Here is a 25,203-nt window from a genome sequence, read left to right on the forward strand (position 1 = left end):
AAGCCTTTAAGCATGGATTTCTCCATTATTACCTTTAACTTGTGATAGCCAATATGTCCCAATCGTGCATGCCATAGATCAGATATCTCGTTCTTTCGAGTCTTGTCTACATATGCAGACTCCACTGAGAGCACATAGAAAGACTCCACTCTTCGTCCTTCCATTGTTGGCTCTGATATTTTAAGATCTCGATAGACCTTCACATCTTGTGGGCCAAACAAGACCTAGTTGCCTGACGATGTTAGTTGCGATACCGACAACAAGTTCTTCTTCATGCCTGGCACGTGATAGACATTATGTAGTGACACCATGTCATATTTATTACCAGGCATGATCGTTGTTTTTCCAATCTAAGCAATTGGAAGTCGTGCATTGTTGGCTGTAAGTACCATGCGACTCCCTTTATACTCCTTCACGTCTTGTAGTTTGTTCTGATCACCAGTCATGTGTTGGAGCATCCTGAATCAATGATCCAGTCATTGTCATAGTTGATACGCTCTCCTATCATTGCCATGAGTGCCAACTCGTTTTCTTCTATGGCACATAATGCCTCAGCATCCCATTCATCCTCTATTTCCTTTTTGGAAGTTACAACATTGCTTTCCACAAACTTTTTCTTTAACCAACAATCCTTGGACATGTGGCCCCACTTTCCACAGTTGTTGCAGTTTCCTTCGAACCTCCTCCCCCGAGAACTCTTATTGTCGGTCTTTTGAGATCTCCATGGTTGTGAGGTTCCTGACTGACTCTTCCCTTTGTCAGCATTTTTGTATCCTTCTTTAGAAGGTGGCTTGAAATTCCTCCGATTTTTACTTGTGTAGAGTGCTTCTTCTTCACTCTTTAGCGTGATGCCTCCCATTTGCTTAGCCATAGCTTCTTGGCTGGCCAACAAATTCTCAAACTCTACAAGTGATGGTTGAACGGGCCATCCTTGTACAGCAGTAACAAAGCTTCTATATTCCGGCCTCAGTCCATGGATAATGATCCTCTTCATTCGAGCTTCTGCAATGATGGATTGCGGATCTAGTTTGGTAATCTCCCGACATATCGACTTGACCTTGTGGAAATATTGAGCAATCGTCATCTCACGTTGTGAGATTAATAATAGCTCGTTCTCCAAAAGCTGTAGTCTCGTATCATTCTTCTTTGAGAAAAGCGTCACAAACGTGTCCCAAGCTTCTTTCGGGGTGTTCTCATCCCGAATATGCTCCAACATCTCTTCTTCGATTGTGGTCTTCAAGGCAAACATTGCTTTGCCTGCTTTGATTTTCCATTTGCGCAAAGCACCATTAATGTCTTCCTCTGGTGGTGTAGTTTCGCTTCCACCAACGACCTCCCATAGATCTTGTCCTTGTAAGTAGGACTTCATACATGTTTCCCACGTTTTGTAGTTGTTGTTGTTGAGTTTCTTGATTCCTCCGACGACTTGGAGATCACCCATCATGTTGGCAGTACCTCGGTAATACCAAACAAGCTAGTTTCGATACTAAACTTGCAGAGTCACAACTACTCACGATACAACAAGAATCACTCGTTCTCACTATCAAGAAACTAGGCTCTGATACCAGATTGTTGAACACGACTCTTTTATATGGGAAACAACAAGACTTTTATTAAGACACTTAAGGAGAACTTACACTTTGTGATACTGCTACACACTTTGCTTTCTTTGAGGTTTTCTTGGATGGTTTGGAGCAAATGAGCTCCATACCTATTTATAGGCCTCTTAGGAAGGTTCTAGATACTAGCATACACTTACTACATACTAGATAACTCTAGAACTATCTAACATACTCTACATGCTTCCATATGTTTCTAGAACGTTCTACCATGTTCTGGAGAGGTCTAGGTTGCTCCAGTGTCTTCTAGAATGGTCCATATCCTTCCAGGGTCTTCCATGTCGTTTTAGAGTATTCTAGACTCTTCCGGTATATTCCAGAGTCTTCCATAGTCTTCCATAATGTTCTAGAATCTTCTAGAGCATTCTAGAACAAGCTAAAGTCTTCTAAATAATATTTGTTCTATTGGGCTAGTGATGATCTTTAACATAGAATGTTTATGTCGGTTAGGGTTTTTTAACAACTGGCAAGAACTCCGCTTCTTAAGGAAGTTGGATCTGCACTGGTTCAACTTGCGAGATAAAGACCTAGGCTCTAATGTTTTAGAGTTGCCCAACTTGCAACAACTCGATCTAAGAGGAAATAAGTTTTCACGATTAAGTTTTAGTTGCTTCCGACTTCCTCGGCTCAAATGGCTCAACGTGTCATGGTGCCAAGGACATGTAGAGTTGTCGGAGCTGCCATCAAGTATGGCCGTTGTCATAGCAGATTTTTATGGCTCACTTGAAAGCATTGGAGATATTTCAAACTGTAAATGGTTGTGGAAAGTCTCACTTCGGGGGGACAAGAAAGTAGGTCCACTTGTTGGTGAGATATTACTAGACTCTATTCTCCAGGTTTGCCTCTACTCTACGTACCTTTTGAATTTCGATCTTTATCATATATTTATCAAAACGTACAAATAAATGAATGTGTTTTTATGGCAGGGAAATGCGATTGAAGATCATTTTATCAATGTTGTTCTTGAACAACAGATTCCAAAGGGGTTTGTAGGTAGGTTCTTTAGGGGAAAAACATTTACAAAGCGTCACCCACATGTTAAATGGGACCTATATACCCAACATATTCAATCTCATGATGACACGTTTAGACTGCATCTTCCAGATGATTGGTGCAATGACTTTTGTGGGTTCTTAATACGTGTTGTTACCAAAGGCCTATTTATGCGGATGGATATAAGCATCAAGCAGGATCCAGATGAAGAAGATTCTCGGTTTGAGATTTGGCAGGAATCCAATGAGGTACCAGAGCCTGAATATGGTGGAGATGTTAGGACACATGTGGGATATGTTTCCTTTAGTTCATTGAGGCAGACCACATCATTGAGTCCATCATACAATATCATTTCATTTTCCATAAAGGGGTATTGAACTTCATTTGCAGCTGAGCTCGTTCCTAGAAAAAGTAAAGATGATCCGGTGCAAACAAGAAAATTTGCAATAGATTGCTCAGAATTTTGGGATGAGGAAAATGATGCATCTAAGGAATTTATGATCCAAGATAATTCTAAGTCTTCTATCAATATTATATGGAAATAAAACATCTATCAGATCCATACACCCATATATCTCTCAACTCTTTGCCGGTTCATATAGTCTCCATTCTGAATTTATGAATGCGATTACACTGCGCATCATACATTGAAAAACAGATTGCAAAGGTGATTGCATATCAAGGTAAAAACTCCTGATTTGATCCTAGGTTTTGATACTGTAAGATACATCGAGTATTGAAAGAGAATGCTTGGTATATAAGCTTTAGCTAATTCATATGACTACACTTTGTATTTATATAGCAAAGGAAAGCACCACCTCCATATCATGACAGGGTGTGACTCACAGCAGAGCTAACAATCACCTGTAAGGCACATCATATATAACTGCCTCCAACTACCACGATATTATAGTCTAACATAACACATCAAGGAAGCAAGAAGATGCAAGATCAGAAGTAGGTTTATGTAATAGAAATACTCTAATTGTTCTCAATGATGTCTATGACCTTGACCACCTAAAGGTGCTAGGTGGATTACATGATTGATGTGATCTATGGTGTCAGTTTATTATCACATAAAGAGGCTAATGCTCTTTCATAGACATGCGTATTATTAAAATTCTAACTCATCCCTTGCATCATTTTATTTCTTTGTTGCAGGCAAATGACAAGATTAAAGAGATAATATGATAGACCCTTGTTGAATCCATCATACACCCCAGGCATTCTAACAGATTCACACGAACAAAACCACTCAATAATACCAGAAAATTAAAGATAGATTTCCATTCATTCGAGAGGAATGGTCTCTCCAAGAAGAACAAAGTTCTTTCCAGATTAATTCTTAGCTATCTCCCTCCTACTACTAACTTCTATATATATATATATATATATATATATATATATATATATATATATATATATATATATATATATATATATATATATATATATATATATATATATATATATACTACTACTACTACTACTAAATAAAAGGACAAAAGGGAATAATAGCTAGCAAGGTGATATCACCACTACTCTGTCTCACCACTAACTCTAAACTGCAAAATAAATAAAAGACCAAACTGCCCTCCATACACCAATTCTGGAAGTAGGCTGTAGAAGATTAGACTTTGGGTTTCCAAGCCCTTATACCATAACTTAAGAGAATAGACCAAAATTTCCCCTGACTTCTTCTTAAGAGACTCTTGTTGCTGTTGTTGTTCTCCTTCCGTCTCTTCAAGTTCGAATCCTTGTTTGGTGGCAGGCCCTACAATCACTTCCTCCACTAGCTCTACTGCACCCATTGGATCCAATTCTTCTAGGATCATCTTAACAACTTCATCAGCCTTCCCATTTGTATTAGTCATCACACCTGAGGGGAAGTACTGGTATTGAAAACTGGGACCCTCCCTTGGTGTCTTCATCATCTCAAAAACATTCTTGAATTTATGTGGGACTTCACTAATGACCTGTGCATACTCACCTCTTTTCATAACTTCCAAACCATTCTCATAAGGATTCAAGGTGATGCACAAGCTAACCCCACCAGAAGTAACTAATGCATTAAAGTCCTTGCTACCTAGACTTGCTAGTTCAACTTCAAGTCCAAGAGTTGCTTCACTTCCACTTCCATTTGTCCGAGGAAACTTATCTTGCAACCACCTTAACATCAAATCTTTGATAACATATTTTCCCTTGCTAACATTATCAAGCATTTCTTTATCTCTTTCTTCATCAATCACCATTAACCCAAATCCAATTGCATGTTTTTCATCCATCGGTAGAGTCGGAACAGATGTGTCAACATTAGTTTCCCTTCGAGTTTGAATAAATCTCCTATAATTCATAAGGTATACATGATTTCCAGCAAGGAGTCGGTACTCCAGAACATTCTTCTCTTCATGTAGCTCTAAATTCCACCCTACTTCATTAATGGTATCCTGGAACTCATTTAGGTTTTTAAGGATTTTTTGAGTAGCAACGGCTTCAACTAACCCTTCATCCTTACCAATGCCCCTGTTGCTTGCATACACACATGACAAATGGCGATTATGTGTTGCTGAATTAATCTGCGTAACGACATAAAACTTGGATATGTTGTTGAGGCAGTTGTTAACAGGAATATCTACAATTCTATGGTTTTCTCCTATGGAAACAACATGCTTTGTTCTCGTATCCTTAAGAGGGTAAAGTTGTAAAGGAACCAGACCTGGTGTATTCGACATAGTAGGGTAAAAAGCACCATCTCTTATGAAACCCTCCAATTGACGGCTGAGTCCCAAACAATATAAGATAGAATGCCATGATGGCTGGGAAGACAACTGCCCTTCCTGTTTAGTTGGGTATTTAGGACTAATACCACAGCTACCTGCATCTTTCAACCCCGACTCACCAACTTTAATAGCTCCCTATAAAAACACCGTTGGTAATGGAGAGTCGTGATAGATTCAAAAATCTTTCGAGAGTCTGAAGTTGCTGCTGATAACAGTGTCGCAGGTGCCAACGTAGAGAAATAGCTTGTCGCCAGTTGTAGGGCTGAATTAGTTACCGCCAATTTACTTTCTTTTGGGCTTAATTTACGTTCGTCATTCATAGTTGAGGCCGTCGTATGACCTAATTTGTGAGGCCCCATTCTCAACATTCTAATTTCAGCCCATATACTTTTTTTTAAGCCCATATCAGTAATGACCTAATTTCAACGGAGCCGTTATCTCCCAGTAACGCAGCGGCATTCCGTTCGCATTCCGTCTTGTGAAAACACCCATCGCAGCAACTGGTTCATTCCCACCTAGTCCAGCATTGAATCAATCGTTCCTTTCCTCATTGATTGAATTCCTGACAGTGGTGGTGGTGGCATCGGCGGCGGTGGTCTGTAGCTATCGAACATGTGCACCTCCATCTTTCTATCATATCGATTTACGCCTCTTGTATTCAAAATCGTTGCCCCGCTGCCGTACTTGGACCCGAGAGATGGTGGAGACGACGGTTGTGGTCTTGGTGGTGTTGACGGCGGAGACACCAGCGGCGGCATGTTCCGCTTCTTGTGCAATTCTTTCGGGTTCAAAGTGAATCCCATCGTTCCTTCTTTCAATAATTCCTGTTCCAACGGAGGTGGTGATGGAAATGACGGCGATGGTGTTGGCTGAGTTGTCAGCAGAGACGATGGAAGTTGTGTTGTCGTGTTGGGCTCCGATTCCGGTTCAACAGCTTCTAAAGATAGTTCTTCATTATCAGACGATGGCGGTGGTGTCAGTAGCACTGGTGGAGAAAGCGGTGGAGTCGGCAGCTGTGATGGTGGAAGCTGAGGTTCCATCATAGGTTTCGATTCCAACTCAGTAACTTCCAAGGATTCTTCATCATCATCAGATTCCAACTCAGTATCTTCCAATGATTCTTCTTGCTCTTCAGTGACTACTTTCTCCTTCTCCTTTAAGGTTGAGTAGTAGATATGTCTCCATTTAGCCTTCTCAGCCTCCATCCCTTCCTCTGAGTAGTAATATTTTTTCATTTCTGCGATTTTAGCTTTTGTCTCTTCTTCTCTCTTTATCTGGTTCTGACGATGCATCTCCGTTAGCTTCACAATCTCTAGCAGATCTGTTTTGATTATCCTCATTGCTGTTATTTCCTCCCCAGCATCAACAGCTCTGATACCAATTGATAGACCCTTGTTGAATCTATCATATACCCTAGGCATTCTAACAGATTCACACGAACAAAACCACTCAATAATACCAGAAAATTAAAGATAGATTTCCATTCATTCGAGAGGAATGGTCTCTCCAAGAAGAACAAAGTTCTTTACAGATTAATTCTTAGCTATCTCCCTCCTACTACTAACTACTATATATATACTACTACTACTAATACTAAAGAAAAGGACAAAAGGGAATAACAGCTAACAAGGTGATATCACCACTACTCTGTCTCACCACTAACTCTAAACTGCAAAATAAATAAAAGACCAAACTGCTCTCCATACACCAATTCTGAAAGTAGGCCGCAGAAGATTAGACTTTGGGTTTCCAAGCCCTTATACCATAAACTAATAGTCCATGGGGCTTATCATAATGCATCAAAGGACTTCATCACGTTTTCCTAAGCTTGTCAAAAACATGAAGAAGCCAAGGTTCCTTCTATTTACCATGTTTTGGTAAATAATTTACAAACTACATTGTTTTGGTAAATACTTTTTACAACTACTGCTATTTAGTTAAAAACTCCAAGATTAGAAGTAGGTTATGTAATAATAGAAATACTGTAATTGATTTCAATGATGTCAATGACCTTGACCAAATAGAGGTGCTCGGTGGATTACATGATTAGTTTGATGAAGTGCCCCACATAATGAAGCTGTTCAGCACTTTCGTAGACATGCATATCTTTCTATCACGTATATTCTAACTCAACCCTTGCATCATTTTATTTGTTTATTGCAGGCAAATGACATGATTAAAGAGATAATAAATACATCAAAGGTCTTCATCACGTATTCCCAAGCTTGTTAAAAACAAGAAGCTAAGGTTCCTTCTATGTGCCTTTCTTCTTTCACCAACAATGTTGAAGGGCCCAATTGTCTTTCTCATAAGTTGCACCTTATTTGTTGGTCATATCTCGTGTGTTATCCTGCAAATCCGATAGTCAGTTTCCAACCCATGTAGCTTGTTGTTCTACAATTGTACGAGAGCTTGCAAAAAAGAACTTTGGAGGGGTTGTAAGATAAATCAAATGTTTCTTTAATTAACATATAAAAACTTTGGATCCTATGTAAAAAGTCTGACTAATTTATTATGTAATTTGTTTTTAGATATATTGGTAAAACTGTTTGTTTTGGCTTTGAGTATTGGTCTTATCGAGCAACTTTAGTGTAGCTTTACAATCTATATTAGTTAATGTGCACAAAGCACCTGATAATCTGATATGAAACCTGCTTATTTCCTCAACTTTCAGAACATTATTTCATCTTCGTCTTCCTGCACATCATTCGGACAGCTCTCGAATATGCAATGAAAATGTTGATGTATATGTTTTTAGCTTTGAATTAGTTTAGACATCTTTGGAGTGCAACAAAGATTTAAGCTATTGGGTTATTGTTATTAATAATGATTTCGAAATGAAACTATAACTTTATTAATTGAACCTAACATCTCAATATACGATGAGTAATTATATAAACCCAAACATATGAATCATAAGTGTGTTGTTTTCCATGGCAGGATAATGCTATTGAAGATTACTTTTTCAGTCTTGCAATTGAAGATATGATTCCAGGGAGGCTTTTTGGTAGATTGTTGTTTAGGGTTGGAAAATTTAGGTGTTGTTTGTTTTTTCTGAGGCAAAATGTCTGCAGTTTGCGGACCATATTTGTAGACCTCTTCAGTAGAAGATATGGACCAAACGTCTGCAGTCTGAAAAAAGAAGACTGTTTGTTTTTTTAATATCTGCGAGCTATTAAAATAAACTGAAATCTAAATAAACTGATTTTTTTAAACTTCTAAGTGATTTTTTAATATTTTTATGACTTTGTTATAAATAATCAACGAATCTAGATCAACTTTTATGTATTATTGTATAAAAAATAAAAATAAAAATGATATAAATTAATGTATATATTTGATAAAAACCAACAACTTTGGTTGCAAAGTTATAAGTAAACATTATAATTAGTGATAAAAAAAATTTGATACATAAATAGATGCAAATAAACTTTGATTTTTTCAATTAAATCCATTAAAAAAGTACCATAAATATTTTCTCGAGAAATTGACGATATTGTATTAAATAATGTTTTACAAAATTTGGCAAAAAAATATAAGAATATATTATGATTTTTTTTTTGTCATATTTATATAAACAACTTCAACGACTATTATTATAATAAATTTTTATTTATAAATTTGTCAAAAATATAATGTTTGTATCGCCGAACGTTTTTTTAAGTTTTGTAATTTTTTTTTTCAAATTGTTCATCATTAATAAAGTTGGTAAAAATATAAATTTAAAAAAAAAACTTGAAAAAAATAAAGATATATTTGTTTTTTTATGCTAGAAGATGTCTGAAGATGTTAGAAGACTCTGGTCCACGTCTGCGCCAAGAAGAGGGCGCGCAGATATTTTTAGGTCTGCAGTCTTCAAAAAAACAAACAGTCTGCGAAGGCTAATGTCTGCGCGTGGTCTGCACGGAGGTCACGCAGATCTGCGGACAAAAAACAAACACTACCTTACACTTCATCTACCACAATGACTTTTTCTGTGTTGTTCTCTAATAATAAAGTCATCAAGCAGGAGGTAGACGAAGGTTCTCTATTTGAGCTTTCACACGAGTCTAGTGTAGCAGTGGAGCCTTAATATGGTGGAACGACATGTGTAGGATATGTTTCCTTTGGTTCGTTGAGGAACACCACATTTTCGAATTCATCATACACTATGATATATATAATAACAAATGTTACAGTTTTGGTACCCCGAGAACTACAAACATACAATACAATACATATAATAATGTTTTGTTTCCTAGTCTAATAGAAACTTTGTTAGTTGTTACTACCTTGATATTTTCCTTACAAAACCTATACTATTTTCAATCAAACTTGAGATAAAGAGCACGGAAAATTCTTACTGTTTGAACATCACTGATATATTCCGAGCTGGATCAAATAATGCCATTAGATCGAGGATCCCACTTCAGCATAGAACATATTTTGCACTGGCATACAATTAAGGAGCTCAAAATAAACTTTTAATTTTCAAACTAATTTCGGGGACCAATTATAGGCAGTTTTCCGACTTTTAATCCAATTATTCTTTCCATAGCATTTCATTTTTTTTCTTGGATAAATGGCAATCAAGTTTCAGGATTGTGAATTGGAAAAGTAACATCTCATAGATTTTACTAGGAATCAGCAGAATATCAATGCCAACTAGACTGCTATCAACTTAAGTAACTAAATTAAGATAAACAAATAGATCAAAATGGTTTCAAAACATATAAAATTCATTCAATCAGCTTCAACATAAAAGGCTAAAAGCCACAATAACTAGATCGGAGATTCTTCATCCAGTAAAACTACAAGGGAGAATGACATTTTTTTCTGATAATTTGGGCTAATGAATAGGAAGGGAATCCCTACTTTTCTGTTTGCTGCTCAATGTACATCTTTTTTGGAATCTTCTGGTACTATATGAACTAAAACACTAACACAGCCTAATAAGTCAGTAACTCATTGATAATGATATTAATTAGTATGTGAACTGTAAACATATACAGATCAGACTTTGGATTATGTAAAAGGTAAACCATATTGGAATTGGAAAATATAGCGGCCTAATTGCCTTTTGGTCCCTTTAATGGGAAAATCACAGATAAATTTGGGTATCATATATTCAACAGGACAACAGCATATCTAAACAGAGATCTCGAATCAAAGACAATTTGCATAATTGGTTCCTTTGATGGGAAAAACCGAAGAAGCCAGATGCATAAAGTAGCAGATTGATGATGTTAAAATCAGGGCCGATTCCTCTATTCAACACAAAACAGGAAAACAGCATAAGATGAAATCAAAAACAGATAAATGGCGAACAATTGCATTGACAGAGAATGGGAGAACGAGTGTGATGATATGGAAAGGGTATTGGGGGACCGATGTACATAATAATATAGGTCGAATTGGAGTCATCTGAATCGTTCCTCACTTACTTGGTATTCGGATTACAGGATTTTGGAATCCCGTATCATCATCGTCTTCTGATCTCCTCCTTTTTTTTTTTTTTTTTTTTTTTTTTTTTTTTTTTTTTTGTGTCAAGACTCGAGAACAAGGGAGTAAAGCAGAACAAGGCTGTTGGAAAGTTGGGCCCTCACCATTGGACTTTGGAGTTGGAGGTGAACCATGTGGTGGGCCAAGTTTGAAAATAAGGGGGTGTTTGGGAATTTGGATTCATTATTGGCGTTTGTTAGGGTATTTTCATTTTTTTTTTCTTTTTTCTTTTTCATCCTAACTTAAAATTGTTTGTAACTCAGATCCCAACCTCATTTCTCCTGATGAAGCATTCCCAAGATCAAGTTTTTACTTGTTCAATAAACAGAGGAAAAAGAAAAAACATATCATAATCAATATTTTTATTTTCAATATCAAAATGGTTTTTGCACTTAAGCAAGATAATAAATTTACAAATTAATATTAAAACCTACTAATGATCTTTAAGACCTAGTCAAGTGTGGAAGCAAAAAGGTCCAATACATGACCTAGGCTAACCATATGCTTTAAAATTTCTTCGTAAAATTAAATCTTATTCCTTAAATACAATATTCCATTTTTATCTAGATCTTCTTTATGTGAACATACGTGACCCAATAGGTTTTTGGTACAAATCATTCAGAACCAAGAACTAATAGAAGTTTTAATACGCGTTTTAAAATTGATTATTGTGACTTTGATTGACTTCAACAATCATAACCAAAATAGGATGATCACAAGCATGATCAAAATAAGGAACTACTTAAGAATATGGTCTTTTTTTTTGATGTGGTACACAAATAACCTTATACTTTGCAATAATATCTATGTGAAATATATATATATATATATATATATATATATATATATATATATATATATATATATATATATATATATATATATATATATATGCTGCAAAATTCATTTTTTCAATGGTGTGCATCACAAAAAAATTCAAAAAAAATAAAATAAATGGAATATTATATATTTCGCAATATTTGAAGACATGACTTTTTATTTATCTTTAATCTTTGGTGGTATAATCATTTAAAAATGTGAAATCATAGCAAAGGATGATTTTACATGATCCCATAATAAAATATGTGATCATTTGTGTAAAAAAAATATGTTAATTTTATTAAAAAAACATTTTCCTAATATTTTGGTGTTTTGTGATATTTTTCACATTTTAAGGGTTTAAGGTGATAGTGTGTAGAATTGTGATGACTGATCAAAGGAATTATAAATACATTCTTGTTATTATCACTCCGTCGTTAATCGATATGAAGAATGGAGAGAAATGAGTCAATGATGAAGGGAAGGTATAAGCTTAGAAAATTATTAGAAGAAATCTATTGGAAATTGAAGCATAAGCTTCCAAAGTAAAGAGCTTAGAAAGGGTGTTTGCTAAAGTGTGACGTTGCTGGGAATTTGAGGTACGTTCCTCAAACTGTTATACTGATTAATTATAAATTACCGAGAAAGAAATGGAAGTGTTAATGAAGTTTTCTATAAGTTATTAAGTAAAATTTATCAGTGGGTTAAAAAAATGTTGATCCGGGTTGTGATAATCGTATTTTGACCTAATTTAGTCAACGTTGTGAAGTTATTGAGTTGCTGTAGCTAGATGATCAAATTAAACAATCCGTGAAGTTAATATGCTGCTGTGTATGTTATAAATGAATGGAATTTGGAGGAAAATGACTATTGAATTCTTGTATTGCTATGTTTAAGCACCAAATACTTTTGGAAGTTCATTATTAGTCATTTACTGATTACCATTTGTGGTATTAGTGATGAAAAATCGTTTGGGTGTAAAGATAGGTTGAGGATCTATTTTTTGAGACACTGAAGCAAGTTAAGAAAAAAAAATGTATTGTCTAAAAAAAGACACTTAATATCAAAAAAGTAGTATACAGTTGCTCTCGTCTTATGTTCCTATGTTGAAAGTGGTCCGTGTATCTTTATCGTGAACTTTAAAAATATATTTTTATCTACATAAGTTACTGAATTGTCATTTAAGAATTGAATCACTCATATTATTAATATTATGTAACTTTCTTACAAACTATCAAGGAAAATAAAGCTAATTGTTAAGAACGTTAAGCTTACCAATAACCATAACTAACTAACCAATGATTTAATGTTTAAGTTATAGTTTATCATTTTATAATTATTAGTCATTGTTTACCAATATAAGTTATCTTTAATCAAATAGAGACAAGAGAAAACCACCTAATTAAGTAATAGAAGAATGAATAACTGGAGCACAGATATATTGAGGCTGCGATCAATCAGAGAGTCAACAGAGAGATGAGAGTCAATTCTGATTGTGTATTGCGCTCGAGTATGAGTTGACAATTTGTTTTTTTCTTTTTCTTACTTTTTTGTGCTTTTGTTTTGGATATCGAATAATTAATAAGAGTGCATGCATACGTTCCATAGCTACAAGTCCGCCTCTGATGTCAAATTGGTTCTTAAGCTTCAAAAGTTGGCAAGTATGAGGATACATTCATGAATATTAGCAGACCCCATTAATGATCTTTCTATGTAGTCGAGTGCGGAAGAAAAAAGTTCTTATACATGACCTATGCTAACCATCTGCTGTTAAAGTTCATAAAATTAAATCACCTTCCCAAAATATGGTGTTGTGTCTCTATCTAGATCTTTATGTGCCAATACCAGAACTAATATATCTTTTGATACAATCTACAAGAACCAAACACTAATAAAAGTTTGCATGTATGTTTTAAATTTGATTATTCTTGACTTGATTATTGGGACATAATTAACCAAAATAAGAAGATAACAAATTGATCAACATTAGGGAGGTACTTAATAGAATGGCCCTTTTTTCGATGTTTTACACAATGACCTGGCCCTATTGATCAAAATTAGGGAGGTACTTAATAAAATTTTATAATTGTCATTTCGAAACATAACAAATGGCAAGTAGATACGATACAATAGCATCAAAATGTGATATTTAGTGGAAAAATCGATAATATTAGAAGTTTTATAATTTTCATTTTGAAAATTGGTAGATAGAGTTTTTGAAAAGTATCTCATACAATGCGATAAAACACATTATATATTTACTGAAATCCCAATTCCCAAATGCCCTATTAAGAATGGCCCTATTAATCAAAACTAAGGAGGTACTCGATAGAATTTTATAATTATCATTTCGAAACATAACAAACGGAAAGTAGATAAGACACTATAGCATCAAAATGTGACATTTGGTGGTAAAATCAGTAATATTAGAAAATTTATAATTGTCATTTCGAAAATTGATAGATAGAGTTTTTGAACAGTGACCCTTGTAATGAGATAAAATACACATTATGTATTTTCTGAAATCCCAAATGCCCTATTTATGTATTTTTGTAAATCGCCAAAAACTAGATCATTTATTTATATCTTACAAAATCAGGTGACCAGTTTTGTAAATATCCCTATTTTACGGGTTAGGATGTGATAGTGTTAAGAACTGTGATGACTAATAATGAAACTCTGAAACATGAGTAAATATATAGAGGATTATAGTTACTTTCTTATTGTTTTCACTCTTTCGTTAATGGAAATGAAGAAATGATAGAAAAGAGTCAACGGTACCTACCTACTCAAATCGATCCAAGTTAAAAGAATAAATTAAGGAATCCTATGGAGATGAAGTATAAGCTTGCAGAGTAAAGAGCTACAAAGGGTTTCTGCTAAAGTTTGATTTTTCACGGGATCTGAGGTACATTCTTCAAACTGATAAATCGATGAATTATAAGTTACCATGAAAGAAATGGAAGTTGTGAAGATTTAGAATTAGTGTAGTTAGATGATCAAATTAAATAATCTGTTAAGTTAATATGCTGTTGTGTATGTTATAAATGAATGGAATTTGGAGGATGATGACTAATGATGTGTGTATGCGTTGTGGATACAAAAAGAAAGTGAAACAGGTCCGTGTTGTAGTGATGTGTGTTTGTCGAAAGGTGTTAGGACGTTTACTGACTACCAATTGTGTTGTTTCAAATTGATTCTGGTTAGCGATGAAAATATTGATTTGGTGTAAACATAAGTAGAGGATCTATTGTTGGGACGTTTTGGCGAGTTTCAACTTAACCTTTTTAAATCGGATACAAGTTATAGGTGTTGGTGTAATGGGAAAGCAAAAGTTCATAAATTAAGCCTTGTGAAACCAATAGAGACTTATAATCAATACACTTATAATTAATGATGATTACAAGTCTGAATTTTAATAGATGGTAAAATTATAAAAATTGTAATATAGTGACCTAGTAAAGTTTCTTTAAAGGCTATATATGTCCTTTTGTATTACAAGAGATAAATGTTGACATCAAATTATAAATGTGAACATATATCTTGCGCTCCAAGGAGAATTGGATCTAGGCACCATTGATGCGAGTGTGAAGTTTTCTAGAGGATCAGAATGGTGAAGATGAAAGTGGTAGTGCTTAGGAAATCCAGAATTAAGTAACTTTGTTGTATATTGATGGTCTGCTAAACTAAAAAATTACATAAGACCATTTCGATTGAATTTCATGGAGTGTATTAGTGTACCCTTAGTTAACATGAACTTGAGAGGCTGTTTGTAAACAATATTGTAATTATGTTTTAAGATTCTATGGTAATCTTAAGTGTGAAAACAATTTTGTAATTGATATATAATTTCTTTTCTAACTATTTGAAATACATATAGCATATATTTTATACGAAATGAAATATGCTTATATGTAATTTATTTAAGAATACCTTTATTTGATTAAATAAAATAACGCGTTTAATTAATCAAGTTAATATATTTAGTTTTGTATCTAATCCATAACAAAAAATTATGTTCGAATAATTCATTCCATTATTTTGAGCCAACCTAACATGACTATAAAATGTAATGATCTATTCTATTACCTTGTTCATTCCATTCCATCATAGCAAATGAACCGTATGGAATTATAATTACTTTTTCATTATTTTCCCATGGAAATTAATGTATGAGCTTGCAAAGTACAGAGTTCGGGAAGGGAGTTTGCTAAAATTTGGTTTTGCTCAGAAATCTCCTCCACTTCTTTTAAGAAGAATCTCAAAGTAGAATATAGAGTAAAACATTAGTTTTTACAATGTGATTGTGGAAAAACTAACTCACATTACCTAAATTGTTTCATGCCTATCTTTAGAACTGTAACTTCTATTATACATTCAAAGGAGTTTTTACGACCAGAAATGAAAAATAAAATGTAAGGACTGGTTATGAGATTTTCTACATGGTAACCTGTTCAATTTTGAGTTCTTACAGGTTTTCCAACATGATAACAGGTTATATTGGAAACTCACATCTCTGTATAAAGTTCTTTTCATTGAGGTGCTCAAACCACATATCTTCTATCTCAATAAGTCAACACATTGATGGTATCACCATCATCTTCTCCTTCCGCTCCCGCCTTTTCTTATGTGTTCTGGAAGTACGATGTTTTTCTTAGCTTCAGAGGAGAAGATACTCGAAATACTTTTGTGGGCCATCTCTACTCGGCTCTTGAACAAGAAGGTATCTTTGCTTACAAGGACGACGAAACACTCCCCCGAGGCGAATCGATCCACCCATCCCTTATGAAGGCTATTGAAGAATCACAGATAGCCATCATTGTATTTTCAAAAAACTATTGTGATTCGTCGTGGTGTCTGGATGAACTTTCATATATAATGAAATGCAGGGATACGAGAGGCCAGATCGTTATGCCTATATTTTATGACGTGGATCCTGCTCAAGTACGAAAACCAAAACGGAAATACGGAGAAGTGTTTGCTAAACACGAGTTGGACAACAAAACCAAGGTTGAATCTTGGAGAAAAGCACTCGTGGATGCAAGTAACCTTTCTGGATGGGAACCCAAACACATTGCCAATGGGTAATTTGTCTTCGTTTTAATATTTCTTGGTGAAGTTGATGACTTTATAAACAGAGAGGATTTGACTACATCACTTGTTTTGAGCCAAATATGTTTTATGTTCAAGATTATAAGATGCTCAAAGTAAATGTGTTTTCGTATGCTAGTGGCCAAGTTAGAAGGCATCCCAAGTCCTAGGATTATGGATAAGCTCAAATTAAGCTGTGATGTAATCTATTATGTTCTTATTTCTAAATTCGTACATGACACCTCTCTTCAAGTTACGACAACAAACCCATGTAGCTTTACTTTTTGCAATTTGAAACTATTCCTTCTTCCCAAGAAAGTTGCTACAAACTACTTGTGTTATTGATTTTAGAAATTCTGTTTGGATGTGAAAAGTAAAAGGTAATTAGGACTTGGTCTCTTTATTTCATAGAGTAATCTTTTTTCTATGTGAGCAGGTGTTAATTATCCTTTTATGTCCAATGTGTAGGCATGAAGCAAAAGGCATCAAACAAATTGTAGTCGAAATTTCATGGAAGTTGCAGCCAGCAACTTCAAGTGCAAATGAGAATTTGATCGGAATTGATGCTCGCTTGCAAGGTTTGAAATTGGAGTTACAAATTGGGTCAGGTGGTGTGATCATGATTGGAATATGGGGGGTTGGGGGTGGTGGTAAAACTACTCTTGCATCTTCTATCTACAATGAAATTTCTACCAAGTTTGACAGCTGCTGCTTTGTTGAAAATATTCGAGAGGAATCAGGCAGGTATGGTTTGGGAAAATTGAAAGAAAAAATTCTTTCAGAAATGGAAGTAAACTGAGCTGGAGGAGGAAGATGCTTGATAAATAATAGGTTTCGCCACAGAAAGGTCTTGATTGTTTTAGATGATGTCGATAACCTCGACCAGTTAAAAGCACTAGCTGGATCACATGATTGGTTTGGTGAAGGAAGCCGAATAATAATAACAACCCGTGATAAACATTTATTAACCGCACACAAAGTAAATGCAGTATACAATATTAGATTGTTAAACAGTGATGAAGCTATTAAGCTCTTTTACAAGCATGCACCCCGGGATAAGAGGCCTGTGGAAGATTATGACCATCTTTCAAAAGAGGTGATCACTTATGCTGGTGGGCTTCCATTGGCACTTACAGTTCTTGGTTCTTTTCTTTGTGACAAAGACATTCATGAGTGGAGGAGTGCATTAGCTAGACTAAAAGAGATCCCGGATACTGATATTGTAGAAAAGCTAAAAATCAGCTTTGATGGACTTAAACCAATTGAGAAAGAATTGTTCCTAGATATTGCATGCTTTTTTAGGAGGGAACGGAAAGATAAGGCAATGAAGATCCTTGGTGAATGTGGTTTCCATCCGGTTATAGGAGTAAAGGTGCTGATACAAAAGGCTCTCATAACTATTTCAGAATATGGTGAGTTTGATATGCATGATCTTGTGCAAGAAATGGGACATCACATTGTTAGAGGGGAACACCCTAACAATCCTGAAAAACATAGTAGAATTTGGAAGGAGGAAGATATTATGACTATATGTGCTATAGATGCAATGACTGCTAATGGTTGAGCTAGCTTTTCATGATATAAGTGTATAAAGAAGCACTCTTACTGCAACTCTCACACCATTTTTCCTCTATCATAGGAACTTGAGATGATTGAAGCAATAAAAGTTAGATACAATATGGCTTATTCTTATCTGCCAATTGCTGCAAACATGAAGAACCTTAGGTGGATTGAATATGCCGGTGAATTTATGCCTAGTAATTTTCCACAAAGGAAGCTTTGTCGTCTAATTTTGTTTAACAGCTTGCAAAAACAACTTTGGGAGGGTTATAAGGTAATTCTTATTGTCTTTCTGCTAATTAAGACATGAAAACAAAGTGGACGATGAATGTTCGACCTAACCAATTGTTAATATCATCAAGCAGCTTCAACTATATTTTTTATAACTAGTAGCTAGTATTGAAAGCACAAACCCTTTATTCTCTTAATCACGATAAACTTGGTAATACATAACTTGTTTGATATGATGTAGACACCTTAGTCATTGTAATCCATGGTATTCATGTAAAGCTCAATATAAATACCCTTTTAAAGATAAACAATGTATTATTATCTACGATAAGATTTTAACATAAATGTATTTTTTGTTGATTGATAACCATTATAAAACATTTATAACAATTTGGGTTCAAAACTATTTCATTATTTTGTTTATATTAAGTATTTTTTATATTGTTATCAAACAAACACTTCAAATATATATATATATATATATATATATATATATATATATATATATATATGCCTGTATGTGTGCCGAAATTTTGAGTTGCTTGCACTTGTATACAACAGTTGCTGCCATATTTGAAGACAATTGAACTCTGCCATTTGCATAACCTAATCATGACACCAGATTTTGATGGACTTCCAAATCTTGAAAGATTCATTCTTAATGGATGTTGGCATTTAAAAGAGATTCATCCATCGATTGGACGCTTGGAAAAGCTTATTCTCATATGTATTAAATTTTGTGATCGTCTTAAGATGTTTCCACCTGTTACTCGACTAAAGAAACTCAAGACCATTAAGTTCTTGGCATGCCCTGAACTTTTTAATTTCTCAGGGATCCAAGAAGAGAACAAGGAGAGTTTACCACATGTTCATTTGGATGATAATAGTGGGAGTGAAGTTGCATCCTCTATAGGATCTTGTCCAGACTTTTTTGTTAATTGTTGGAGGTGTGGTTGCAGCAATCTTCCTGGTGTTGAATGTTGTTTAATGGAGCCTTCTTCCCCTCACAACAATGTGAAGCATTTTTTGCGTGACATCAATATGAACCACATAGGGTTACGTTTCTTTCTCAAGAACTTGAGAAAGTTGGATCTTAGCTTCTGCAGTTTGGGAGATAAAGAAATCGGCTCTGCTGTTTGGGAGTTACCCAACTTGCGGAAACTCTATCTATCAGGAAATCACTTTTCACAATTAAATTTTAGTTTCCTGCAAGTTCCTCAGCTCAAACTGCTCGACGTGTCATGCTGCCAAGGCCTTGTAAAATTGTCAGATCTGCCATCAAGTATAGCTGTTGTTTTAGCAATTGGTTGTTTCTCACTTGAAAGCTTGGGAGATATTTCAAACTGTAAATGGTTGTGGAATGTCTCAATTCTGGGAAACAACAAACTTGTTGGTTGCATATTACTTGACTCCATGCTCCAGGTTTGGTTCTACTTACCTTTTAAATTTTACTCATTATCATATAAAACCCAAACCTAAGAATTATAAGTAAATATGTTTTCCATGGCAGGGAAATGCTATTGAAGTTTACTTTATCAATATCATTCTTAAACCTCAGGTTCCAAATAGGTTTGTGGGTAGGTTGTTTAGGGGAACATTTACACTGCATCTTCCTGATGATTGGTACAATGAATATTGTGGGTTCTTAGTATGTGTAGTTACCCAAATCTACCGTCCGTGTATTAATATAGTCGTGAAGCAGGAGGTATATGAAGAAAATTCTCTATTTGAGCTTTTGTGGGAGTCTAATGAAGCAGTAGAGCCTATATATGATGGAACAAGGACATTCATAGGATACGTTTCGTTTGGTTCATTGAGGCACACTGCATTTCCAAATTCATCATACAATATGATTTCATTTTCCCTAGAAGTCATGGATTGGAATTTATTGAAGAATGAGAGTTATGTTGGAGCTGAGCTGGTTCCTAGGAAAAGTAAAGGTGATCAGCTGCAAACAACAAAAGTTGCAACAGATTCCTCGGAATTTTGGGACGAGGAGAAAGTTTATGCTAGAAAGACATTTACGATCCAAGTCCAACATGATTCAAAATCTTCTATTAATATTATATGGCGACCTATGGAGAACAGGTTCTGACTACGTCTTAGTGGCTGGTTTGTAGGTTTATGGTTTTCTTTTTATTCTTTTATTTAACCATGATGAGTTCTTTACCTGTACTACTTTAATTTTTTGGGTTCCTCTATTTCTACGACACCATGTTTTGCTACTTTAGTTTTGTCTTGAGGCTTCTTCTTGTTAATAGTTGTTTTTACCATCATATACGAAGATTTACAATATCGTTTAGAAAATATGCATATCCTAGTATACAAAAACCCTTAAGAAGCCCGGGGAGACCATGGCCTCCCCGCTTTTCTCCGGATATGTGTTTTATTTCTATGTTGGAAGCCCTGTTGTACTACCATCGCCACCTCTAACATTCACCACTCTTCCCTTGTGATGCCAGATGTTTGTGCTTATCTTCTACGTGTTGAACCCTAATTTGTCAAATTATGCTTATGTTCTACCCTTCGAACACTAACAATTTCATCATTTGGTTTTTGTTTTCAATTTGGTCATGTGATACCCCCCCCCCCCTCTCTCCTCTCTATTCAAGGAACCGGTGACCGGATATTTGGTCATTGATATTCTCTCTCTACACAGGTGATATTGTTTGATTTTTTATTTTCAATTTTGTATAGCAAGTTTTTGTTTTCAATTTGGTCATATTGTTGGTTTTTGTTTGAGATTTGAGCATGATATTCCATCTTTGCAAATGAAAACTTCTCCTTTTCCTCAAAAGAAACTCTAATAACTGAGGTATTATATATGCCAACGTACCGAAGTATGAAGGTGCATAGTTTCTTATTTGATACTTCTTTAAATGATCCAAAATTCATTTAAACACATCTAAGTTCATCCATGGATAATTCTTTTCTCAGATTTAATTGCAGCTTGATGTTTGCCTACATCTTCATTTACCTTGCCTATTTCTTAGGCCAGTAGGTTAAAGAAGATGTGGATGGCCTTGTAAGTTGGGGTTGTGTTTTAGACTTCATTATATGAACTTAGATGTGTTTAATTTCTTGAATTTTTCCATAATTTCTTGAACTTACATATGAACTTATATGAACCAAGATAGTTGTTCCTTTGACTCGATTGACAAAGAGGATGGTTATTTTTCATTGGGGGACTGAGTAGCAGACGACTTTTGAGACCTTCAGGCAATGGTTGTGTGAGAAACCAAGAGGGTGTTGAGAATTTTGTGGTTTATTGTGATGCGTCGATCACGGGTTTGGGAACAATGTTGATGCAGAGGGGTCGTGTGATCGCTTACACTTCGAGGCAGCTGAAGCCTCATGAGGCGAATTATCCGACTCATGACTTGGATGGGGGTTGTGGTTTTCGCCCTTAATATTTGGCGGCATTACCTTTATGGGGTTCATTATTCTATTTACATAGATCACAAGAGCCTGAGGTATCTGATGCCGAATCTGAATATAAGGCAACATTGGTGGTTGGACGTGATAAATGATTATGATTGTGAAATCTTTTATCACCCGAGAAAGGCCAATGTGGTGGTCGATGCTCTCAACCGCAAGACGGTCGTGGATCCGATCAGGGATATTGTAGCACCTGATTCCCGGTACGCATTTAATTTAAACACTTCTGTATTTTCTCTGGGACTCGACGAGTTGGTGGCCCAACTCGTCGAGTAGGGTCGTGATCCGCAGGCATTTTAAGTGACCTCCTCGACGAGTCGGGAGACTGACTCGGCGAGTAGGTTTTGTATGAGGGAAACCCTAAATCTGAGGGTTTGCACCCTATTTAAACGACTTAACTCAGCCTCCCTCGTCCCTATCTCTCTCAAGAAGTTGTATATCGAAACCCTAGCAGTTTTGTGTGATCTAAGGCCATTTTGGTGCTTTTGGGTGGTTTGTGAAGCTTGAAAGGAAGGAAGAAGCTTGGGAATTCGAGTTGGGGCTTGTAGATCCAGAGATCTTATTCCATCTTCAGCTCAATCAAGGTAAATGCCCCATGTTTTGGTCTTCCATTTGGTTGTTCATCTTTAGGGCTTAGATTTCGGGTGCATTTAGGGCTTCCTAAGCCATTTTTGGATTTGTAAAGTGATTCATGGGGTTCTACTTTCAGATCTCAGTTATTGGAGGGGTCTCATGACATAAAGGTGCCAACTTTATGGCCATGAGATCCCCATGCACATTGTAGAGCACCTTTTATGGATTTATGGATTTTTGAGCCAAAAACCCCATGCAGCATCACTGGAGAAAAAGGACTATGCTACCTCATAAGGCAGGACGTAAGGATGTCAAAAAGTCCCGTGGGACCCCGATCCCGTGGGGGCTCCGTCTTGTATGGGGGCATTTGTTGAAAAAAATCGGGGAAGGGGGCGGGGGCGGGGGCAAGGTTAACCCCCGTTTTAATTTCGGGGGCGGGGGCGGGGGCGGGGTTGGTAGTCCCGTCCCGAAACCCCCGTGGGGGCCCCATTAATAAATTATATAAATTGACATATATTAATTATATAAGTATAATAAACAATAAAATGATTTTTATGTACAAAAAACATGTTTTTAAGTTGTTTGTAACATGTAAAATTATGTTATAAATATTTATTTGTTAACCAAAAAATAGTTTCTTTTAGCGTTTTCGTTATCACTTTAGGGTCTCGACGATTATTAGTGGGAAGAGTTTTCTTCGTGTTTCCCTGCAATGCTCCGCTCCATCGTGCTCTTTCACTGATCTGTTCATACCTAGATCGTTCGTCCTGATCTGCTGCTCTATGCTCTACCCTAGTCCTCCTCCTACATTCAGAGCTCCTTCGTACCGCTTCGCCCCCTTTCTGCCCTAGATCATCTGCTCAAATCAGTGTTAGTGTAAGTTTCTTTCTTCTCTTTCATTTTCCTTGTAATTTTTCTTATGTACTGTTACAATCATCAAACAAAAGTTAAAAGTTCAACTTGATTTTATCTTAATAACTTCATATGAAGAAATTTGTGTTTTTTGGGGTTTTTGATTGTAGTAACCTTGGAAACATAGGCTTGTCTGTTCAAGCTATTAAAGAGTGTTTTGGGTTTTGCGATTTCATCTTCTTGCGTTGATAATAGGGCTACGATTAACAGGGGCGAAGAAGAAGAGACGTATATGTTTTCTATGTCTAAGAGGCATATATGTTTTCAATGTCTGGTGGTGCTGTGCATCGAGGGTGAAAAGTGAGGTAGAAAAGCTTCGAGGTAAAGAAGGGAAAAAGGTGGAAAGTGCTTCAGGGGATACTAATTTCCAAGCTCTTAAGACATATAGTCGTGATTTTGTGGAGCAAGCCTGGAAGCTTGACCCTGTAATTGGGTGAGATGAAGAAATTAGGAGAGTGATTAGGATTTTATCAAGAAGGACAAAGAACAATCCTATTCTTATTGGTGAACCTGGTGTGGGCAAAACTGTTGTTGTTGATGGATTAGCTCAAAGGATTCTAAGAAGAGATGTCCCAAGTAATCTTGCTGATGTGAGAGTTATCGCATTGGATATGGGAGCTTTCAAGCCGATACATAACTGGTATGAACTGATTCAATGATTCACTTTCTTTTTGTTGATTTGAACTTGTTCTTCTTAGTTCATATATATGGTTCTAATAATGCTTGTTAATTTGTATGCAGCACGTTTCTTGCGTGATAAGGCTATTGACCTTGTGGATGAGGCATGTGCAAATTTTAGGGTACAACTTGATAGTTAACCTGAAGAAATAGACAATCTTGAAAGGAAAAGGATGCAATTAGAAGTCGAGCTTCATGCTTTGCATGCAATTGGAGAGATAAGCTTCAATTATCATGATCATGATATTAATTATCATTTGTGATTTAATTTGCTTTTTATGATATCTATCAGTGCAGGTAATTGGAGCAACATGGTATGTATTGGATATTGAGAGCCAATGTTCATGTTGGAAGGAAGAATGTGCAAAAGAGAAGAAACTTGACTAATCCATGATGAGCTGGGACGTGACATTTGGTTATAACAAACTCAGGTTTTGGCTAATTGTATTTCAAAAATTAGTCCTATTAATTTTACATTTGGGATGTATGGTTGTTTTTTTTTATAAAGGAGTCACATATGCATCATTATTTGAAAAATACTTCTTCTATTTTTGGTTTGACTTAAAAATACCTTTACTTTTGGTGTGGTGTATGCCTTGGATGCTTAGTTATATTTTATTTGCTTATTGGCAATATGCAGGTACAAAGTTTTCCTTCTTTTTATACTTCCAAAGCTGGTTTTAGGGTTTGATATGATTTTGAGTATTTGAGTCATGAAGATTTACCACCAATCTACTACTGCAAGACTAAAAGAATGGATGGTCAAAAGAAGGGACACCGAAAAATGGATGACTACACTTGGTTGTATAGAACTAGTTTTGGAATAGAGTATAAGGGTGTATTGTAATACAATGTATTGGAATATAGTATAGCTAACTAATGTTAAACAAGTTTTATTTTAAGTAATAATATTATGTTTCCATTTATTAATCTTAATTGTTTTATTAGTAATAGTATATATTTCATTTAAAATTAAAATAAAATCAGGCCAAATTTATTAATATGATTTTTTATGTGAATAAGAGTCA

The 25,203-nt window shown here is 35.4% G+C and overlaps 1 protein-coding gene and 3 long non-coding RNA genes across 8 annotated transcripts; 2 read left to right on the forward strand and 2 right to left on the reverse strand.

Moving 5' to 3' along the window:
• Positions 1–7,554: 7,554 nt before the first annotated feature.
• Positions 7,555–8,762, reverse strand: LOC128128206 (uncharacterized). Its single transcript, XR_008226069.1, has 2 exons — positions 8,024–8,762; positions 7,555–7,742 (listed from the first exon to the last, which is right to left on the reverse strand). It is a non-coding gene; the product is annotated as an uncharacterized LOC128128206 (long non-coding RNA).
• Positions 8,763–9,521: 759 nt separating this feature from the next.
• On the reverse strand, positions 9,522–11,434 carry LOC111906284 (uncharacterized). 2 transcript variants are annotated; one of them, XR_008226068.1, is made up of 2 exons: positions 10,816–11,434; positions 9,522–9,822 (listed from the first exon to the last, which is right to left on the reverse strand). It is a non-coding gene; the product is annotated as an uncharacterized LOC111906284 (long non-coding RNA). The 2 variants fall into 2 exon arrangements; XR_002855146.3 differs by lacking the exon at positions 9,522–9,822 and adding an exon at positions 10,337–10,638.
• Positions 11,435–12,152: 718 nt separating this feature from the next.
• LOC111906321 (disease resistance protein RUN1-like) lies at positions 12,153–22,929 on the forward strand. 2 transcript variants are annotated; one of them, XM_052767052.1, is made up of 7 exons: positions 12,153–12,291; positions 14,448–14,600; positions 16,187–16,776; positions 17,252–18,617; positions 19,136–19,996; positions 20,085–22,215; positions 22,515–22,929. In XM_052767052.1, the coding sequence occupies exons 4-6, from the start codon at positions 18,432–18,434 to the stop codon at positions 20,667–20,669; spliced, it is 1,632 nt and encodes a 543-aa protein (XP_052623012.1). In that variant the 5' UTR covers positions 12,153–12,291; positions 14,448–14,600; positions 16,187–16,776; positions 17,252–18,431; the 3' UTR covers positions 20,670–22,215; positions 22,515–22,929. The 2 variants fall into 2 exon arrangements, with proteins under 2 accessions (XP_052623012.1, XP_023757855.2); XM_023902087.3 differs by lacking the exon at positions 14,448–14,600.
• Positions 22,930–23,119: 190 nt separating this feature from the next.
• On the forward strand, positions 23,120–25,105 carry LOC111906280 (uncharacterized). 3 transcript variants are annotated; one of them, XR_002855140.3, is made up of 4 exons: positions 23,120–23,461; positions 23,608–24,137; positions 24,239–24,606; positions 24,816–25,105. It is a non-coding gene; the product is annotated as an uncharacterized LOC111906280 (long non-coding RNA). The 3 variants fall into 3 exon arrangements; XR_002855141.3 differs by having other exon boundaries at positions 23,123–23,461; positions 23,693–24,137; XR_002855142.3 differs by having other exon boundaries at positions 23,123–23,461; positions 23,708–24,137.
• The last annotated feature ends 98 nt before the right edge of the window (positions 25,106–25,203 follow it).

This window comes from Lactuca sativa, chromosome 8 (assembly GCF_002870075.4).
Source record: "Lactuca sativa cultivar Salinas chromosome 8, Lsat_Salinas_v11, whole genome shotgun sequence".
Taxonomy (NCBI): Eukaryota; Viridiplantae; Streptophyta; class Magnoliopsida; order Asterales; family Asteraceae; genus Lactuca; species Lactuca sativa.